A 21,940-nucleotide genomic window follows, 5' to 3' on the forward strand; every position below is an offset into this window, starting at 1 on the left:
TCTTAGGCACTGACTTGCCATGCTGTGCATAGCAGAAACTAATACAGTGTCCTATCCATTTTGAAACAGTAGCCTTTCCTTGTGATCCTGCAGCATATGCTACAAACAGTTGCTCAGTTTTTCTGAAAGCTTTTGTTTTGTCCAAGTAGAAGCGTAGCTGCCCGTGTATGTCCAAAGAGTGCAGAAGTCTCTCCCCTTTATTCTGGGGATTTGGATAAAATGTTGGCAAATGAATGGCTTGGTTAAGAGCCACACTGGATACTACCTTTGGCATAAAAGTTGGGTTTGTCCTTAGAGAAACCCTGTCCGGAAGAAAAATGATAAAAGGTTCCACTGCCATTAATGCCTGTAACACAGACTCTTCTTGCTGAAGTTATTGCTGGGAGCAGAGCAGTTTTCCATAAGAATTTTATATCAGCTGTATTGGCTGGCTCAAAAGGAGGCAGTGTGAGTTTTTCCAAAACAAAGTTAAATCCCATATAGGTATCGGTGCTCTCCTTGGGCGTCTTATGTTTTTTGCCCCGCTGAGGTACTGTCTTAGCAGTGGGTGAGAGAAAATAGGAGGTTCCATATTGTGATTAGCTGAAATGGCAGAGGCATGGATCTTAATTGACGAGAAGGATAGGCCTTTGTCCAGCATCTCAGTTAAGTATTGTACAATCTGAGGAATATTTGGAACAAATGGTTCAAGTTCTTGTGCCTGGTTCCAAGCACAGAATCGCTTCCTTTTTTCTGCATAAGATTTCCTAGTGCTGGGCCTCCTGGCTTCCAAAATGACATCCATAACAGCTTTAGAGAGAGGTGTGCTCTGAGTGGCTATATTTGCCATGCAGCCAGATTTAAGGTTCTGAGATGGCTGTGCAGGATCTGATTGTTTTGTTGAGTCAGAAGATGAGGAATTTGAGGTAAAGTCCAGGCTGAGCCTTGAGACAAGTTCTTTAGGACTGGGTACCAGTGCTGGCGTGGCCAGTCTGGGGCAATCAGAATCATTTTTGGCTTCTCATGTCTGACTTTTAGAAGTACCTTGGGAAGGAGAGGCTGTGGTGGAAAGGCATAAACTGTTAGGGTTTTCCAGCTGAATGATAGAGCATCCACTTTCCAGGCTTGTGAGTGACAAGTCAGTGTGCAGAATCTCTGTAGTTGGCAGTTGTGAGGGGAGGCAAAGAGATCTATGTCTGGGCATCCCCGTTTCCTTATGCTGAAGACCTGTGGCTCTAGTTTCCACTCGTGAGGGTCCACGAGGTTTCTGCTTAGTCTACCAGAGTATTTTTCTTTCCTGGCAGGAATTGTGCCTGCAGATGTACTTGATAGGTCAGTGCTGTGTTCCACAAAGTCATGGCTTGCCTGCAGAGTGGGTAGGAATGTGTGCCCTGTTGCTTGTTTATGTACCACATAACTGTAGTATTGTCCGTCTTTAGTAATAGTTGTCCTGGATGTAGTAGATCCTTAAAGGCTGTCAGGACATTCTGTACAGCTAGCATCTTTTTGATTGATATGAAGATGCATTTGGTCCGTGGGCCACGTGCCCTGAATACATTTTCCTGCCATGTGTGCCCCCCAGGCATAATCCGATACATCAGTTAATGTCTGCCTGGCTGTGGGTAAAGTGGAAGGCTGTCCCTTGTTGTGGTGACAGGCCAGTGCCCACCATCGAACTGCTGCAGGCAGGGAATAAGAGTTATTACTGATTCCAGGCTGTGGCAATGTTGAATCCAAACACTTTTTAGATACCACTGTAGCTTCCTCATATGCAGTCTTGCATTTGGAATTAGTATGCAGGATGCCATGAAGCCCAAAGCCTGCAGAATTTTTCTTGCAGGTAGCTGGGTCTTTGTTGCCATCATTTGAAAGTAATGAGTCCGTTGCCTTTGCTTGTCTGGCGTGAGATAAGCCATCTGGGCAGTTGTATTTAAGCTTGCACCCAGGAATATTATCTCTTGAGAGGGCACTAGCTTTGATTTTTTTGTTTACAGTGTACTCTAGGCAAATTAGCAATCTTTTACAAACAGATGCTTTAGTAGAATGTCCTTGCTCTCTGCTTGAATAAGGCAGTCGTCCGAGTAGGGATACATTTGAATTCCTTTTTGTCTGCAAAATGCAATTACTGGTGCCAGGCATGTTGTGAAGACCCTGGGTGCAGTAGATAAGCCAAAGGGCAGTGCAGAGAATTGGTAATGCATTGAGCCAGCTGTGAATCTGAGGCATCTTCTGCAATATTGTCTGATTGGGACATGCAGGTATGCCTCTGAGGTCCAAAGTAACTAGCCAAGCCTTCTTGCCCAGCATGGGTAGAAGTTGCTGCAGTCTCAACATTTTGAATTTCGGAACATCTAGGAACGTGTTTAGAATAGACAGGTCCAGTATTTGTCTCCAGGCTTTCTCCTTTCTGGGTACCAAGAAAAGTCTCGAGTAAAATCCTTGCCCCTGTTTCTTGCTGTGGTACTTTTTGAATAGCCCTCATGTCCAGGAGAGCAGAAATTTGTTTGTGTCTGCCCATGGATTTTGTGGCAGGTCTGGCATACCTTTTGACCTTGGCAGGGTGGGAAAGTGGAACCTGTAACCCTGAGAAACGATATTTAGTACCCATTTGTCCTCGGTGATCATGTGCCAATTTTGTGAGAAAAGTGCTAGTTTCCCCTAAGGGTGCTGCCAAAAGGTAAGTGCTTGGCATTTGTAGAGGAAAGTCATTGGGACCGTTTCCTATAAGATTGTGATTTGTCTTCTCCGCCTTTGGGGGCTGAAGCACCCCATTGTTTAGGTCTGTATGAGCCTTGGGGCCGAGATCTGCCTCTTGGGCGTCTGTATCTGCCTCTGTGGCCTGTCTGACACTGGAAAGGACCAATTTTTAGAAGGCCAGTTCCTGCTAAATCTAGGTGGCTGAACCTGTAAGAAATACTTTGCCTGCATTGATTTGGCTTTATCCTCCATTTTCTTTAGCACCTCTTCTGCCTTAACACCAAACAAAGCATCATGCTGCAATTGAGCATCCAATAATTTTGCTTTAACATGATCAGGTAAACTGTCCTTTTAACCAAGCATGCCTTCGAATGACAGAACCTTTAACTGCGGCTCTGCAAGATGCCTAATGAATCAAAACCACATTGCAAAGTATGCTTTCCCACTTGTTCAGCTGCATGCAATAAATCCTGCATTTCCTTGTTCTCAAGACATTCGCAGCTTGTAAGCATTTTCTGTTTTAGCAAAGACATTCGGTATTGTTGATATTTAAGCATATGAAACTGGAAGTTTAAAGCCCTTACAGCTAAAGTAGCAGAGGTGTAAACTTTTCCCCCCATCTGTCCAGTGCTCTAGAATCCCTATCAGAGGGAACAGGGTTTTTTTTGCAGTGGAAGCCTTGACCCCTTTGGGACCCTGAAAAATAGTTTCTGGATCAGCAGCAGGGTTTTTATAAAGAAGTTTCAGAATCTGGAACCCTGTAGTACCTATCCAGCTTAACTGGTGCAGGGGGTAAAGAATCAGGAGTCAAACTGGATTCAGAAAAAACAATCAATATCTAGTACAGGGGGGATAGCAAGAGGCCTGTGCTGAGGCAATAAAAGAAAGTCTGAGCCTTTTCTTGGATTCTGAATAATCCTGGCTCTCCCAATGGAAATGTTCCCTCAGTGTGCAGGGTTTCCCCAAAAGTAGTCCTCAGGAGGAGAGGCTGAAGGGATAGATTCTTCAGCATCAGAGTCCTCATAGGGAGGAAGAGAATATCCTTGTTCTGAAGAGGAATCAGAAGAAACAGATACCTGATCAGAGAAGTCATAGTCAGTGTCTTGCCTAGGCCTTTTATCAGGAGGGGATGGGAGCCCCTGATCAAAGTAATTAGGTCCTCTGCCATTTTGAGCATCTGTTTCTTTGGCATGGATGACTGTCCAGGAGAATGGTGTACTGTTTGTCTTTAAAGGTGTTTTAGACTTTGTCTTGGCTACTGAAGAGGCCCTGATCGTAAGCTGTGTAGGTCTGAAAACACCCTCAGAAGCCGATGCCTGCTCAGCAGCTCTGGACCCATCTGAGGGAATTGTTTCCATAGGCCTAATACCTTGAGTTTCCAGAGGCCTAGCTGTCTCCACGTGGGAGTCTAGGCGGCCTGTGGCTCTGAGGTAGCGGGTGTCAGGGGCTGCGAAAGCGCCTCACTGAAAACCGGTGAACCGGTGACTATGGCTCTGAGGTAGCAGGTGCCAGGGGCTGCGAAAGCGCCTCACTGAAAACCGGTGACCCGGCGGCTGGCCTAGAAGAGGCTTCGTAGTCTGTTTTGGACCTTGGATGCCTGTCTTTGTCCTTGCGCTTTTTATGGACTCCGGTAGTCAGTTCCGACAGCATTATATAGTTAAACCTTCGGCCAAAGTAATGAAAAGCAAAATAGAACAGACACTTAATAGTGCGTTGGTTGAATCTAGCACAAAACAGACAACTAGCAACGTCGTGGTCAGGGCCTAGGCAAGGAATACAGTAAGAATGAAAATCCTTATGAGGTATTTGCTTCCCCACAAGAAATACAATTAACTTTAACTACCATCGGACTGGAGCAAGAAAAAGTTTCCCCTATGGGGTACTTAGCTTTATTGAAGACTTCGGATCTGAAATTCAAATTCGAAAATCTCAGGAGTCGGCCGACCGGCAATTGCGAACTGCTTTTGCTTCGGGCACCGCGTGGCAAGAAAGACTGGAGAAAATGGTGTCGGCTACATCTTATATACCCCTGGCGCACTGACGTCAGGGAAGAGGAGGCAGCAACCGACGCCGGACCAGGACTTTGGAATTCAGGCCGACTGCAGGTAGCCTACCAGCAAGATAACCCAAGTGCAATGACTGCAACAGTGAAACACGATGAACATCTGGCAGTTTAAAGCCCTAATGGCCAAAGTTGCAGAAGTGTAAACTTTTACCCCATCTATCCAGCGCCCTGGAGTCTATCAGAAGGGGTAGGATTAGCAGTAGAAGACTTAATGCCCTTGGGCCCCTGTGAAAATCTCTAGATCCATAATAGGATTTTTGAAAAGGAACTTGTGTGACTCGGGGAACCCTGTAATACCAGTCAGGTTTTCTGGGAGCAGGAGGCAAAGAATCAGGGGCCAAACTGGATTCCGAAAAGGCATCAACAATGTCTTGTACAGGAGGAATAGCTAAAGGCCTATGCTGAGGCAGGAGTAAGAAATCCGTAAGCCTCTTTTCTCAAGCAGAAAAATCTTGGCTTTCCCAGCGGAAATGTTCCCTTAGAGTATGTAAGTTTCCACCAAAAGAAAAATCCTCTGGAGGGGAAGCAAAGGGAATATAGTCCTCTGCATCAGAATCCTCATAAGTAGATAAGGGCAAATCCAGATCATCAGAAGAATCAGAAAAAACAGAATCCTGGTCAGAAGATTCATAAACAACTTCAGTCCTAGGCCTCTTAGAAAGGGGAGGGGGGGGGTTGGCTTCCCCGGATTAGAGTTATAAGATCTTCAGCCATTCTTATTTGTTTTAGGCATAGAGGCCTGAGCATGCGGCCTGGGAGTCTTTTTTTAGGCATGGTTCGAGATTTAAGCCTACAAGAAGGAGGAGGCGTCTGTTTAATATGCAAGTCCGTAGGCCAGAATACACCCTCAGAAACTAGTGCCTGCACAGCAGCTCCGGACCCATCCAAGGTAGAGACATCCGCGAGTTCCATAGTTGAAGCATCTTGCAGCATACCAGACTCTGAATGGGTCTCAGTAGAGGCCTGCGAATCAGCACTTCACTGAGTACCGGCGAACTGGCGACTGGCTTAGGAGAAGCATAGTCAGCAGTTTTGGACCTTGGCGGCCTGTCTTTATCTTTGCGTTTTTTCGGAATTCCAGTAGTCAGATGGCTAACTGATGACATTGCTGGATAAACAGAGAACTGAAATATTTAGATGCGAACATATACAGACGGATAGTTCTCTGAATAAAGCACAAAACTAAGGTATGTCGTGATCAGGGCCTAAGCAAGAAATACAGTACGAATTAACTTTTACTGACATCGGTAAGGAGCAAGAAAAGGCTTCCCCAACGGGGTACTTAGCTTTAGTTGAAGACTTCGGTTCTGAAACTCGAAAACGAAAATTTCAGGAGTCGGCCGACCAGCACTTGCTAACTGCTTCTGCTTCGGGCACCGCACAGCAAGACAGACTGATGTAATGGTGTCAGCTGAATGTTTTATACCCCCGACGACCTGACATCATGGAAGAAGGGACAGCAACTGACGCAGGACCCATGACTTTAAGGCCGAATGACGGCTACGGCAAGCAGATAGCCCAAATGTAATGACTGCAACAGTGAAACACGAAGATTAAAGTACAGGCAAATAGAAAAGGATAGGAGAATCCTAAGTGAAAGCGCTGCTCTGGTAGACTTTTTAGTTGAATCTAGAAATGAAGCTTCTATTCAAAAAAGGATAAAGTAGGGCACAAAATACTGCAAGATAAAAATGACAACTAATCAGAGGAGGTTAGAAGAGACTGTATAAGCAATTTTACAGGGGAACATTAGGAGGACATATGTATGGCTCTCAAGGATGCAAAGCTCAGAAGGTTAAGAATTTTTGCTTTTAAGTGCTTCCAAAAGTATTTTTATACCTCAAACAGACTTCGGATAAAGACTTCGGATAACTTTTTATAGGTTCATACTAGGCTATCTGCCCTGGGGCAATTATAAGCCTAGCCAGATTTTGTTTGGCTTACGCCACCCCTTGATATGAGTATACTGTGCCCTTTTTAAGGTTTAGTTTGATGTGCCTCTGTCTAATAGTGACATGAAAGTAATCCCTGGGACAAACCTACGATCCCCCATCCACTCAAGATTCTTCTTGAAGATATTCAGTGAGGTCCTCTGCCCAACACGAATTGGAATTCTGTTCCAGAGCGAAGGAAGCCTCTGGGTTATGAATCTGTCCCTCCAGCAAGTTCTATTTATTTCAATGCTGAGGTTCAAGTCCGAGCATGTGGCTCTAAGGGATTTAGATTTACTGAGGTGGAGCATGTCCATTAATTCTGGATTGGACATAGCTTTATATGTCAGGCATAGATCGCCTCGAAGTAGGCGGTATGCAACTGAGTAAAGCTGGAGTTTTTTTTAACAGAGCAGCATATGGCATCTGTTTGAGTCCCTTGATCCTCTTGGTGAGGTACTTTTGGGGTCTTTCTAATTGCTGCAGGTGTCAGGTAAGGTACATCCCAAAAGGGGCATTGTATTCTATGATGGGCCTGATGAGGGATGAATAAAGGGGCACGATTACCTCTTGATCTAGATGTGAATCCTTTCATGATGAGGTGGGCTATGTAAAAGGTCTTTCTAACCACTTTGGCAATGTGGTTGTCAAAGGAGAGATTGCCATCAACTTGGGTCCCCAGATCCCCAATTACTTTCTCTGTACTTAATGGGTTACCGCGCCTATGTGGTAATTTGTGGGCACATTGTTTTTGCCAAAGGGTATGACTATACACTTTTTGGCATTTAGCTTTAGACCATGGCTCTGGCACCAGTTATCCGTCTCTGTGAGACCTTTTTGAAGGATGTTTGTGTCAGCTGGAGAGTTGATTATGGCGCCTAGTTTGGCTCACCAAGTTCGCAGACGACTGCATAGTCCTCCCACGTTGGCCTGTACCTTGGAAAAGTATATACCGAACAAGAGCGGTCCCAGGACAGAACCTTGTGGTTCACCACTTGTGACCGGTTTAGAGTCTAACATGGCTCCAGCAATTCTCACTCTGTGGGTTCTGTCTTTGAGCCAGTTTGCGACCCATCTTGTGACATAGGGGTTTATATTTAAGCTGGATAGCTTGTCTATGATGCCAGAGTTGGGTATTGTGTCAAATGCCTTTGCTAGGACCAGATAGGCTGTGTGGACTACCTTCCCTTCATCTATGGCTTTGGTGACAGTTTCGAAGAAGTCAACCAGGTTCAAAAGGCAGGATCTGCCCTTGACGAAGCCGAACTGGGTAGGATCTAGTGTCTGTAGGTCCCCAATGTCTTTGTTTGAGCTCCATGATGATCCTCTCCATAGCCTTGCAGACTAAGCTAGTCAGGCTTATGGGGCGATAGTTTCCACGGTCCATGGAGGCTCCTTTGTGGAGTGGGACCACTGTTTCTGTACGCCGTTCTGTGGGCACATATCCTGTAGTGAGGCTGAGATTGTACAGCTGTTTTATTTGAGGGCTTAGTTCTTCTTGTAGTTCATGTAGGACGCAACCCGGGACGCCATCTGGTCCCATGGAAGCAGTGTTTTTTGCTTTGGAGAGGGCAGCCTTCACCTGAGCATCAGAGATGTTTGGGAGGCAGCCCTCTGCTGGGATGGATACTTTTTTTTGGGGGGGGGGGGGGTGGAGAAGTTTGCACTGAACCTGTCTGCCAGGATATTGGCGATGTCTGTGGGTTCAGTGTATTTTTTGTCGTTTAGAATCAACTCAGAACAAGTCTGGGAGTTGCATCCCAGGTTCCTAACAACTGAAAAAAGCCTTATGATTGTCTTTAGTGTCCTGAGCAATTTTTCTCTCGAAGCTCGCCTTGGAGGATTTTATGAGGGATCATAATTTTTTGCTAGTACTGATCAGGGATGCCCTCCCTATTAGGGATTTTGCTCTATCATGTAGTATCTTCCTCCTTCTGTTGTACAGTTTTTATTTATGGCTGGGGTCCACCAGACTGGACGCCTGCCTTTGGATGTTTGGGTTTTGGTTTTGTTTGGGATAGCATGATCCATGCATTCCTGGAGACGTCCGTAGAATGCGTTTATATAGGATTCTGCAGTTTGGGCCGTAGTTTCCACTGGCCCTGGGGCCTTGAAGGATTCCACTTTGGTTTTGAGAAGTGAGAAGTTAGCTTTTGAGAAGTTTTTCACTGTGGTTTTCTGGGCTGGGGTCGGGATGTGGACATCAGTGAAATTTATGGTCTGATCTTACCAATGAGGGATATACTTCAGGTGTGGAGCATAGAGTCCCCATGTTGGTAATGTATGTTATCCCCTCTTGTGGGAGTGGTGACTAGTTCCATAGCATTTGAGTTTATAATTTCCAGGAACCTTTGGGCTAAGGTGCTGGGGCTTGAGTAGTGCTCCCAGTCTATGTTTGGGTAGTTGAAGTCGCCCAATATAATGGTGTTCGGAGAGATCTTCATGTTCTCCAATGTTTTCAGGAAAGCCGAGTGGTATTCCTGACAGAGGGTGGTCTGTAGGATGCTATAAACTGAAAAGCAGTCTTGCCCACTGTTAGTTGCACATGGACGGTGTCCGATACTTCGTGCAATGCCAGTAACCTGGAGGTGTGGATATCCTTGATAAATATGGACACTCCCCCTCCTTTTGTGGTTCGGTCCAGGTTTTGGGGCCGAAAAGCATGATATGAGGTGTAACCTGGTAGTGCTGGGGTGCTCTCTGGAGCCTTGAACCAGGTTTCTGTCACTGCACAGATATCGATGTTCTCCATACTGAGGAGAGCTTTGAGTGCGTGCATCTTGAGGTTAAGACTTCTGGCGTTTAGCAGCATTACCCTTAGTTTCTTGTGCTGTCTATGGAGGTGGGTTTGACTTTTGAGCCTTGCCTAAAAAAGGCACTATGGGGGTGGCAAGAGCCTTTGCCAATATCCGAAAGCCCAGTGGTGACAGGTGCAAGCCGTCCCTAGCGAAGCAACGTGACTTGTCGAGCATGTCATCCCAGGCTGACAGACACTAGATCCCCTTAGAATGACACCAAAATTTTAGCCAATTGTTAAAATCGATCGTTTTGTCTTTGTACTGTGGCATCATTCTAGGTGAGGGTAAGATGCTGCTCAAGGTCAAGGTCATACTGGCCTGGGCTACATGATCAGAGAGCTCCTCTATGTCTCTTCATGTAGTCCAGGGAGGTATGTCTCAGGTCATTCACACCAGCATGTACAATGACAGAGTCATATTTATATTTGCTTTGGCGTGACCTGAGTGCTTGCGTTATGTGGCGGATCCTAGCGCCTGACAGGCAGCTCACTGTGACCTTCTCTTTATTCAGTCTGGAGAGCGGGACGTCAGTGTGTCTGACAATAGAGTCACCTATTACAAGAGTATCAGGTGTGTTATTCAGCCTTAAGGGCTGTGGCTGCTTGGCACACTGACTTTGTGGGCTATGTGTTGTGCGAGTTTTGTTTTGGGGTAGCGTTTGCTTGGATGTCTGCTTTGGAGGTCTCTGCTGCTTAGGTAGATTTTTATTTAGAGCCTCCGAGTATGTTTTTGTGTATTTATGTGTTTGGTTCGCTGATGTGGTGGGACTATGTGATACTGGAATTGTATTGTGTGAGGTTACCCTCTCCTCCTGACTGGTTTCACCAGTTTTGAGATGAGAGCTCAGCCTCCAGTTTGGCTATATGGTTGCATCTCTCATATATTTGAACCTGTTTGGAGGAGGAGAGGGTTGTCCGTGTACATGAGACAGTTGTAACATTGCCTCAATATTCCCAGATTCACCAGCTGGACTGGAGAGGAAACCATTGACTGACCTTTGGACATGCTAGAGTAATATAGGGAAACAGAGTTAAGACGGACCAATAGGGGACAAGGTAATCGTAGAGAGTATAAGAGTAAGTAGTGCTTATGGTTTAATAGTGCTAACTTGTAAGATTACTTATTTGGACCAGTGAAGGGCCTTAGAATGAGAATATGGTGTTTAAATTGAGATAGAACAAGGGAAATTAGATTTTTCTCAGGCAGATGACAAATGGTGGTGGTGTGATGGGGAAGAACGAGATAACTGGGAACATACGTTTTGAGAGTGCAATGGAGTTGGCAGATTAAAAAAAAAATCCCTACAGAGTACTCTGTCAGAAGTATTAGGTGGGCAAATGGGTGTAAATAAGGATTTTTTTTTTATAGCTGGGACAGAGGATATGAATGGACTATACATAAAAGGACCTTGTTAAGTTTAATTCTGGGCTTCAAATTATTAGAAATTAAGTACTGAATATTGTAACAGAAAAAAAAAACTAAGTGGGATCTTTAGAAAAAAGGAAGGAGTAAAGTGCTTAGAAATAAATGGAAACTTTGGAAACCATATATGCAGAACAACATTCAGGAAGACTGAGGTTTAAGGGAAGGCAGGATAATGGTTACATACATTATAGATCAGATACATTTTTTTTGTAACTGGAAACATATTAATATGGTGCTTATGTCTTTAGGGATTATTTAATAAAGGTACTTAAAGATGGTCAATAAGCTAAAGAAATGCCCAGAAGGCAGAATGAATAAGCCCACTAACAGCCTGACAGAATCAGCATGTGTCCTGATGCGAGGCAAGAATACACACTCTCAGAAAGAGGGGAATCTGCAAATTAAGCTGAGAAAAAGGCATTAAGCTGAAACATTCCAACAGCAAGTCAGCAGCATCAGTTTTGTCCAAATGTAATGGAACATGAAAGGCTAGCAAGAGAAATCTGTCAAGATAGCATCAGAATGACTAAAAGGAAACAAGCAATACATGATCCATCAGGCTGATAGAAGTAGAATCACCCTGGTGATGACCATCTTAATCCCAGAAGAATAAAATGGTAAAATGGGGGAAGGAGAACTAAAGGAAGGATAACACTACCTATCCTTAGCACCCTTGTCCCTCATTGATAGGGGCAACATGCATACCTTCTCCTTGCCACAGGGTTATTCGTACTCAAAATATAAGGTCTTAAAACCTGATGGAAGTGTATGGCTAAGCTTTTAAAGATCCTCATGGATCAACAGGCAAGTATCTACCCATGAAAAGGGTAAAATGACAAAGCATAAAGATTGAATTTGATACAACGAAAAACAGAAGGCAAGAAAAGCACATTACCCTGAAAGAAAGTGAACATGAATGGAGCTACAGAGGGTGAAGCAGAGAAATTTGTGTATGGGAATCTGTGCAGCAAATGATCAAATGGCAGCTGACAGCTGTTCAAACACTTCTAAATATTTTTTAGAGAACAGTAGTAGCACAGCAGCTATTCCACAGGATGAGGGCAGGGTGGATATAGAGCACAGCAAAAATTACCAAGGGAAATTAGAAGTTTAAAGATATGCCTTGCTACCTGAATGTAACAGAAAGACCACAGAGCAAAGAAAACTCAGCAATAAAACAAAGCAGAGTGAGAAATGAAAGACTTCATTGCTAGAGATGATTCTCAAAGGAGAACAAAGATAAAACATTTCTGAGGAAGGCAGGCTTCCCTGGACAGTGGCTAAGCAAAAATAGTTGTCCTCTATACCCTAAGCCCAAACAAACTATCTTTATAGAAAAAAGTAAAAATTACTCTGCCAAGACCAAATATACTTTTCAATGTTCTGCAAGGATTGGATGCTGTAAGCACAGAATACGACTGTTACAGACGCTGAGCGAAGAGCAAGCAACACCTAATCAAAGGGGGGATTACTAGGTACAAAGTACCATGTGACCCCAAACAGACACCAACAAGGTGGTAACTACATTCCCTATCACAAGTTCCCAAAAAAAAAAAAAAAAAACCCGGTAAATATCAAACCTAAATATGTGTTATGTGCAAGTCTCCTATTTAAAACTTTGCATCTGAAAAGGAGGCATTTCATAGGAAATGTTCAAATTCTGAAGAAAGAAATGTATGTTGAGTGACAAGATTTAGACCACATACTGAGTGAGATCTTTTAAGAAACTAATGAAGGCCAATTTATAATGTCACACTGTGGTAGGTCAGGAGATGGGTCTTGTGGGATATCTCATGTAAGGATCAGAACATAGAATCATAGTCCTAGAAGACCAATGGAAAAGGACTGCATGGAAAGCAACAACTGGTGTAGGCACTGAACTAGATCACTGTTCATGAGAATGAGATGGACCACCCTGGTACAGGGACCGTGGAAAATTAATCTGCAGCTATCCCTGAAAGGTCAAATTAATAACTGGACGAATAACTACTCATATCCAAATACAGTGAAATATAACTGACCATTAGTCTAACAGAGGGATTTCTCTGTGTTTGCGTGCACGTATATAATTTGACCTTGATCTCCATGCTAAGGATTCCCTAGCTGAAAAGATAAAAGTTCTTCAGGATAAAATCAATACCTGTTTGGCCAGAGAGTCTTGTTGGTCTGGCAGCAGTGCGGCACCAGCAAGGTCTTGGGTTTGAGTCCCAGTTGAGAGTTAATATTATCCTTTCACCTTTAGGATTCTAATACTGCCTAAGCAGGGGACTTTGTGCGTGTTTGCAACTAGAAGTGTACAGGACTAGAAAACAGTCAACAATATACGTATCATATGAAAATGCAATGTCATTCTGAAATGGACCAAAGTTTAAAAAAAAAAATTAATTGCCATAACTGTGTGGGATGAGAGAGAGCGACTACCATAAAACCTTATTTTTATATTTTTATTGCAAAAAAAAAAAAAATGAAATTAAATCTAAAGATACTTGAAGTAACTCTTACAGTAGCACAAGCCACTAGGCAGAATGAATTACTCTGCTTCATATCCTGGTACAGCAACAAAAAGTTGTACGTGAAGAAATGTCCTGGCAACCTGACTTGCATATGGATGTATTCCAATTTACCAAGTTTCTATGCAGGGCTGATGTGAGACCAGAGTTAAGCCTCAGAGCCAAAAGAACTGCTTCTGAATAGTCTGCAGGAGATCACAGAATATAACACAGCTGTTATCTACTGTTACAGTGATGCTCTCAAAAAAGATCCATAATTTCATAACAGTAGGGAGGAAGGAGAGAAGCTTTGCTGTTACAACACTGCAAAAATATGAAAAAGTTTTATGCACATATCATAAAACTAGATCTGTATGAAGGTCCATCTTCAGTAACAGGCAGGCCTATATACAGCAGTCATTAGGACCACTTAAGGTTTCTCAGCTCTTCCTCTTGCATCTTGCTCTTCAGTTCTTAATTTCTCCATCTGGTCTTGTGATAATCCTCCTCATGCAAAGATCCTGAGAAGACACTGGTAAAAATTTTGGCAGAGCTGTTTGCCATGGCACTTAGCAGTGACCAGTTCCATCACATATACAGAATGGCCTGGATAACCTAAGATCAGGAATATTATTTACAGCCCCAGTACCTACTTTCCTATAGCCAGCCTAGAACACCAACTCTAATGATTAAGACTAATGCTAAGATGCTATATCAAGGTGTTCATATTTCCATCTTTTCCATACTGGCAAACTCTGTTAGGGAAAAGAGGCACAAAAAAAGTAAATTTAAAGTTATACAGAAAGTCTTCCAAGTAAAGATTTAAAGCACTTGTATTTTTTATGACTCTAGATGCATCTCAACAGTGACGCACTAATCAGTGCTAAACAAAATCAAGTCTTGTGGTTTATAAACAGACATCGGTCAAGGAACGCAATTACATACTCTTGTTGAACAGGGGTTACTGAACTGGAGGAGAACACACAAGAGATGAGCAGTCGCGTCATATGCCACTGACTGATGTGTACAAGAAAAGGTCACTTGTAAAAGGCCATGATGAGGAATGCAATACTCCAAATACACCATAAACCTGTTTAACAGATGTGATCCATTCTTCTTGCTTGATGTACTGAGGAACATTTTTGTCCATTTAAAATTATTGCTAGTTGCATAGCACTCCTAACTTCATATTCCCAAAAGAAAAGTTTGTGCTGCAGTTTATCTGCCAGTTTATTGCATCACTACTTCATGTGTTCTCATTATTCTCATAACAAACGGAAAAGTAATTACAGTCTAACTTTTATATTACAGACTACACAGCTGGAACAAAATGAGACTGTTTACGACTACAGATTGCCAAAGCTTGCATTCCATAACAGTACCATAATACTGTCATTTAGGTATACATACTTCTTTTGCCGTCTGTTGTACAGGAAGTTGCTTGGCTTGATGTCACGATGAATGATTCCAAAATGATGAATGCGTTTTAATGCTTTAAGTAAGTTGAACATATACTCACGGACTTCTTCAAAAGTGAGAGAATTTAAAATATCCTATAGGAAACAAAATCAATATTTAAAACAAAAAAAGTAACAGCAGCTTCAGTGAAAATGAAATCAATGCAATACTTACCAGGAATGACTCGTGCTCTAAATATGGCATGACAATGACAACATGGTCATCCTTTCTCAAGCAAGTAGTCACGCCCATAACACTGTCATATCCCCTGGAAAAAAAAAAGTCTAAACAAATTATACTGAATAGACCATCATTTATAACAACCATTATTTATGATGAATTCCAACATTAGAAGCATAAGGTACATGAACTGCATGCACACCTCCTGGTTGTTCACTCCCCTGATATACTCTTGTCTAAATGAAACTTGGCTAAAACCACAAAATTCAGACAATGAAGTGATACCACCTGGGTATAACATACTCAGGCTACACTGATTACAGGAAGGGAGGTGGGGTAGCTGTACTCTATATAAATCTGCATTAAATGTTACTATTGATGCTATACAACCACCTCAATTTAACAACGCAGAGATTTTCTAAAACTGCAAATCAATAAAAATAAATGTTTATATATTATCTGTATGTACATTCCCCAGGGAAAAACATAGCTACACTAGAAGATATCCTCCACTGGCAATCTAGTGCCTACACCTATAAAACCATAGTTTTCAGAGATTTTAATATAGACTGGAACACTTGTTCCTCAGAATCTGACCACCCATGTAAACCTGCATACATTCACAGATCATAGCCACCCCTACCAGGATAGGCAAACAATTATAAAGAAAGTATACTAGATTGGATACTTATCAATAGTCATCCCCAACTGTACATGTCTGGGACCCCCCCCTGATGATCTAAGTGATCACCTTCTTACCTACATAATTAAGCATAAAACAATCAAACCCCACCAGCCCATCCTCAGAACTGTATGAAATAAGAACTTCAAACCTGCCAAATTCCAAGAGGAACTCATGCAAATGGTCAGTCCTAACACACCTGCCCTTAGAGGAAGCGGTTGATAATTCCTAGACATCCTAGATTCTCATGCTCCTGTTCGCTCCATTAGAACAAAAGCAAAAATTGCACTGTGGCTTTCTAAAGACTCCAAATTAAAAATCACCTGCAGGAACAAAGCATGGGCTTTATGGCGTACTACAAAAGCCTCCTAAGATCAAATTAAATATTGGCAGCTAAGGAACAAGACTAAAAACTTCCTTACTTGACAAAAAAACTATTACTGTAATCTTCAACAAAAAAAAAAATCACAACCACCCTCAGTTTTGGGCAGGTATAAATAAACTATTACATTCCAGGACAAAACCACCACCCCAACCCCTGCAGCCTCTATTTATAAACCACTTGAGGAAGTTTGACACCTTTAATAGTTTCTTTACTGAGACTATCCAAGCCCTAGCTAGCCAACTACCTCCAAGCTGTCCTGGCCCAGAATCCACCACCTCCAGTACCAAATTCTCCTATAGCTTCCAACCAGTTGCTATATCACTAATCCTTTCCCTAATTAAAAAATTAAAACCAACTACACTATCAGCTGATCTACTCCCCACTATCTACAAAAAGCCACAGATGCCATAGCATACCCCATCTCCATACTAATCAATCATACCATAGCAGAAGTCACAATCCCCTCCATCTGGAAAACATCCCATGTGATACCACTCCACAAAGGCGGCAGCTCTACTGAACTATCCAATTTCAGACAAATAGCTATATTGTCTTCAGAGACTAAAAGCATGGAAAAATGTATTCAGAAAACTGCTACATCATCTAATTCAGAACAATCTTTTGGCCAACTCTCAGCATGGCAGTACCACCTCAGCCCTACTAGCCTTCTTCGACAAACTATAACCCTAACAGTAATAAAGTATCCTCTGCCCTCTTCTTGGATCTCTCCAAGGCTTTTGATATGGTTGATCACCAGCTAATCCACACCCTGAAAATAATAGCACAGTTGTGTACACTTACCATAAATGTAGATGTCAGAGTGTATTCACTGTTGCAGTCATCACATTTGGGTTATCCCTGCCAGGGTAGTACCTGGCCGCCCTGAATACCAGAGACTTAGTATTTCTATGTCAGTTGCGGTCACTTGAGGACTGATGTCAGGTCATCAGTGGTATAAAGGAAGGCAGCTGACGCCATTACATCAGTTTTTCTTGCCCTAACCTGTCAGGAGCCCCCATAATAGGAGGCCAGGTTGTGGCAAGAACCCCACCAGTTTAAAATACCAATATGTCCCTTTAAGGAAAGAACAGCAAGAAAGACAAGGTATCAAAAAGAAAAAGGGGGGTGGAGGGAGGGAAACCAGGATTGCAACAGTGAATACACTAACATCTGCATTTATGGTAAGTTTACACAACTATGTTCTTCGTGTTTCACTGTTGCAGTCATCCCATCTGGGTAGATTCCCAAAGCTGAGGAAATGGGTGGAGGCAGTCAAGGAAGCTAGGGGGCTGGCTAGGACGCCCTGCAAGACTGCAGAGGCAAACCCTGCCCTGGATTTGAAGAGAGGCAGGTGGTAATGCTTGGTAAAAGTGTGAACATATGCTCAGGTGGCAGCCTCCAGAAAGTCCCTGGTGGGGACCCTTCTGAGGAAATCTGCAGAGCTGGAGGCTGCTCTGGTGGAGTGTGTCCTGACCCCCTTGGGGGAGGCTTGCCATGCTGTTTGTAGCAGAAGTGGATATAGTGCTAGCCATTTGGAAATGGTATTGCTTGGAGATGGCTTTTCCTTCTGCCCCTGAATCAAAGCTAACCAGCAACTGATCAGACTTTCTGAAGGGTTTAGTCTTGTCCAGATAGTATCGGAGATGTCTGTACATATCTAGAGAGTGCCGAATCCTTTCCCCCTTGTTTTGGGTGTTAGGAACAAAGGTGGGCAAATGAACAGCTTGGTTGAGAGCCACACTGGACACCACCTTGGGCATGAAGGATGGATTAGTTCTGAGGGATACCCTGTCTGCATGAAAGATGAAGGGTTCCACAGCCATGAGTGCTTGCAGCTCAAAGACTCTTCTAGCTGAAGTGATGGCCAGGAGGAAAGCAGTCCTCCAGGAGAAAATTTTAGCTCTGCAGAAGAAGCTGGTTCGAATGAAGGCAAGGTGAGTTTTCAAAGACAAAATTAAAGTCACAAGTTGGTGTTGGTACCCTTCTGGGGGGGCCTCAAGTTGCTAACCCCTCTGAGGGACTGTTTAATCAGAGGGTGTAAGAAAAGAGGCTGCTCAGTGGGAAAGTGAGCAGAAATAGCAGAAGCATGAATTTTTAGAGGAGAAAGACCACTGTGCAGTAGGGTCAGCTAAGTAATCCAAGACAACAGGGATGGAGGGATGTGCCGTATTGGCCCCCTTAGCCTAGATCCAGGTGCAGAACCTTTTCCATTTATCTGCAGAAGACTTTCTGGTGTTAGGGCGTCTGGCCTCGCGGATAACATCCAGAACCAGTTTACTGAAGATGGCAGATTGGTCAGAGGTTAGGGAACAAGCCAAGCTGCCAAACAGAGTGTCTGCATTTGGGGGTGCATGAACCCCCCTTCCCCTCTGGGTTTGGAATGAGGACGATTCCATGGGGGCAGCGGGGACCGGCTGCGCAGCAATTGGTATCAGTGTTGTCTGGGCCAGTCTGGAGCTATGAGAATGGTCCTTGGTTTTTCCTCCCTTATTTTGAGCAGTACCCTGGGGATGATAGGTAGGGGAGGGAAGGCATAGACAGAGAGGTTTACCCAGGGGAAGGACAAGGCATTCACTTTCCAAGTCATGCAGTGATGCTCCCTGGTGCAGAATTTCCTGAGCTGATGGTTGATGTGGGAGGCAAGGAGGTCGACCTCCAGGGTTCCCCTTTTCTGAGTTATTAGGAAGAAGGTACTTCTGTTGAGGTGCCACTCCTGTGGGTCCAAAAGCTTTCTGCTTAATTGGTCTGCCAGGGAGTTGAGAGAGCCTGGTAGGTATTGTGCCAACAGCTGTAGTTGCATAGAGGCTGTGAATGAAACATACATGGCCAGCCAGCACAGCAGGTATGAGTAAGTCCCTCCCTGCTTGTTGATGTGCCACATTCACAGTGGTGTTGTCTGTTTTGATCAGAACAACCTCTGGAGAGAGAAGGGGTTTGAAAGCTATCAAGGCCTGCTGCACAGCCATCATCTCTTATTGATGTGCAGGGGGATTTGTCGAGGGCTCCACAGGCCCTGTATGCAACTAACGTTCAGGTGTGCACCCTAAGCGTAGTCTGATGAGTCTGTGGTGAGGGTCTGGGTGCCGTGGTGTGGGGAGAAGGGTAGTCCTTTGTTGTGTAAGCAGGCTGTTGTCCACCAAAGAAATTCCTTCCTCAGGCAAGGAATAATAGGTAGAAGAGTTTCCAGATCTTGAGTGTTGACACCAAAGGCTCTTTAGGTACCACTGAAGTTTCCTCATATGCAGTCTGGCACATGGAATGAGGAGTATGCAAGAGGCCATGAACCCTAGGGCTTGCAGGATTTTCCTTGCAGAATGCTGTGGCCAGTTGAGAAGTAAGCTGACAGGAAAATTTGTTTCTCCGGTGTAAGGCATGGCCATCTGGGATGCTGTGTCCAGACTTGCTCCCAGGAAGATTATCCTTTGGATGGAGTATCTGTTTAGACTTCTTTTCATTGATTGTGCCCCATGAGTGGTTAGTAAGTTCTTTACAAACGTCAGGTCCTTGAGCAGCTTTTCCTGGCTGCCTGCCTGAATAAGGCAGTCATCTAAGTAGGAGTAAATCTGATTATTTCTTTGTCTGCAAAAGGCAATAGCTGAAGCCAGGCATTTTGTGAAAACTCTGGGAGTAGTAGATAAGCCAAAGGGAAGTGCAGAAAAGTGAAAGTGTTGAGATCCTGCCCTAAGTGGAGATATTTACTGCAGGACTCCCCGACAGAAATGTGGAGGTATGCCTCTTAGGTCCAGGGTGGCTAGCCAAGCCATCCTTGGAGAGCATAGCAGCTGCTGGAGGGTGAGCATTATGAATTTTGGGATCACCAGGAAGGTGTTTAGATCACAAGGAAGACGTTTAGAATGGATAGCTCAAGGATGGGGTGCAAGGTGCCTTCTTTTTTGGGCACCAGAAAGAGTCTGGAGTAGAAGTCTTGGCCTATCTGCTCTGCAGGAATGTGCTCTGCTGCCCTCAAGGAGAGCAGGGAATGGATTTGCTTTTGAGCCTCTGCCCACTGGATTTGGTGGTTGATCTGGGAACCCTTTTGGGGTTGGAAGGGTGTGGAAAGAGAATTTGTACCCCTGAGACACAATGTTCAGAATCCACTGGTCCTTGGTAATGGTGGCCCAGGTGCTAGAGTGAAAGGAGAGATTTCCTCCTAGGGATATGTGAAGTTGGGCACAGGCATGGTCAGGGGGAGGAGAGTCATTGCAAGTTCTTACCATAAGGGGTTGGCTTAGAACTCTCTGGTTTTGAATTGGAGGTAGTCCACTGCTTAGATCTCTGCAACCCCTGGGGTTGCTGTCTTGGGGGTCTGTTTCCACGGGGCCTAGGTTGGGCCTGTTTACTCAGAGCAGAAAAGGACAAGTTCTTGGAGGGAAAATGCCTGAATAACCTAGGGGGCTGGACCTGTAAGCAATCTGTCTGAATAGATTTTGCTTTTTCTTCCATCTTTAAGACCTCTTCTGCTATAGTGCCAAATAAGTCATCTTTGTGCAAGGGTGCATCCAACAATTTTGATTTGACATGGTCTGGCAGGGGTTATTCTTTAAGCCATACAGGTCTTCTAATGACAGATCCAATGACTGCTACCTGCAGAAAACTTCTAGGGCGTCAAAACCACAGTGCAAACTGTGCTTAGTTACTTGACTTGCAGAATGCATTAAGGCTTGTAAATGTTTATATTCTGCCCATGCAGGAAAGGGGGGACAATATTTAAGGAGTTCCAATGTATGTTGCTGATATTTAAGCATACGGAACTGACAATTTAGTGCCCAGATAGCAAGAGTAGCTGAGGTATATACTTTTTTACCCCATCTGTCCAGTGTTCGGGAATCCCTGTCTGAGAGGGTAGGATTCTTAGCAGAGGTTGCTTTAATCCCTTCTGGCCCTTGAGAAATTACCTCAGGGTCAGCTGCTGGATTTTTAAAAAGATATTTGTGCGAGTCAGGGACTCTGTACCTGTCTGGTTTTCTGGGAGCAGGAGGGAGGGCATTTGGAGTCAAGCTGGATTCAAGAAAAATCATCCAGGACTGGGGGGATGGCTAAACTACAGTTGTGTACACTTACTATAAATGCAGATGTTAGAGTGCATGCACTTTTGCAGTCATCACATTTGCGTTATCTGCCTGCAGGTAGCCCTCAGCCGGCCTGAATACCAGAGTCTTCGGATCCCTGCGTCGGATGTGGTCTCTTCTTCCATGACATCAGGTCTTCAGGGGTATAAAACATGCAGCAGACGCCATTACATCAGTTTCTTGCCCCAGATGTCAGGTGCCCCCACAATGGGAAGCAATTATGTGTTATGGTACACCTCCATCCAAAAACAAATGCATCAGAAAACTTAAATATACCAAACAAGAAGGAAAGGTAGAGCCAAGAGAAGTCAGGGGGCTGGAGGGAGGGCAACCAAGACTGCAACAGTGAATACACTCGAACATCTACATTTATGATAAGTGTACACAACTGTACTATGTTAGTGTTTCACTGTTGCAGTCATCACATTTGGGTTGATTCCCAAAGCTAAGGGAGGGAGGAGGAAGTTGGAGAGCATTAGGGCCAGCAATTAAGCCCTGCAAGATTGCAATGGCAAAACCAGCTCTTGATTTAGAAAAAAATAATCATGTGGTAATGCTTGGTGAAGGTCTGTACAGAGCACCAGGTAGCAGCTTCTAGGATGTCCCTGGTAGGGACTCCTCTGAGAAAGGCTGCAGAGATAGATGCAGCCCTGGTGAAACGTGATCTTAATCCCTGTGGGGTAGGTTTTCCACGGTGCTATTAGCAGAAATGAATTCAATGGGCTATCCATTTGGAAATTGGATGCTTTGAAAGGGCCTTGCCCTCTGCCCCTGCAGCAAAG

At 44.0% G+C, this 21,940-nt stretch overlaps 1 protein-coding gene across 1 annotated transcript in view; it reads right to left on the reverse strand.

The window, feature by feature from the left end:
• The window catches only part of CDC7 (cell division cycle 7), a gene marked incomplete at its 5' end in the record, with an annotated part of 543,172 nt that overhangs the window by 288,484 nt on the left and 232,748 nt on the right, over window positions 1-21,940 (reverse strand). The window contains 2 exon segments of the mRNA XM_044086817.1: window positions 14,795-14,937; window positions 15,017-15,110. Coding sequence (XP_043942752.1) covers window positions 14,795-14,937; window positions 15,017-15,110 — 237 coding nt within the window.

Source organism: Protopterus annectens, chromosome 10.part0 (assembly GCF_019279795.1).
Source record: "Protopterus annectens isolate FY-2018-M chromosome 10.part0, PAN1.0, whole genome shotgun sequence".
NCBI classification, from domain to species: Eukaryota; Metazoa; Chordata; order Ceratodontiformes; family Protopteridae; genus Protopterus; species Protopterus annectens.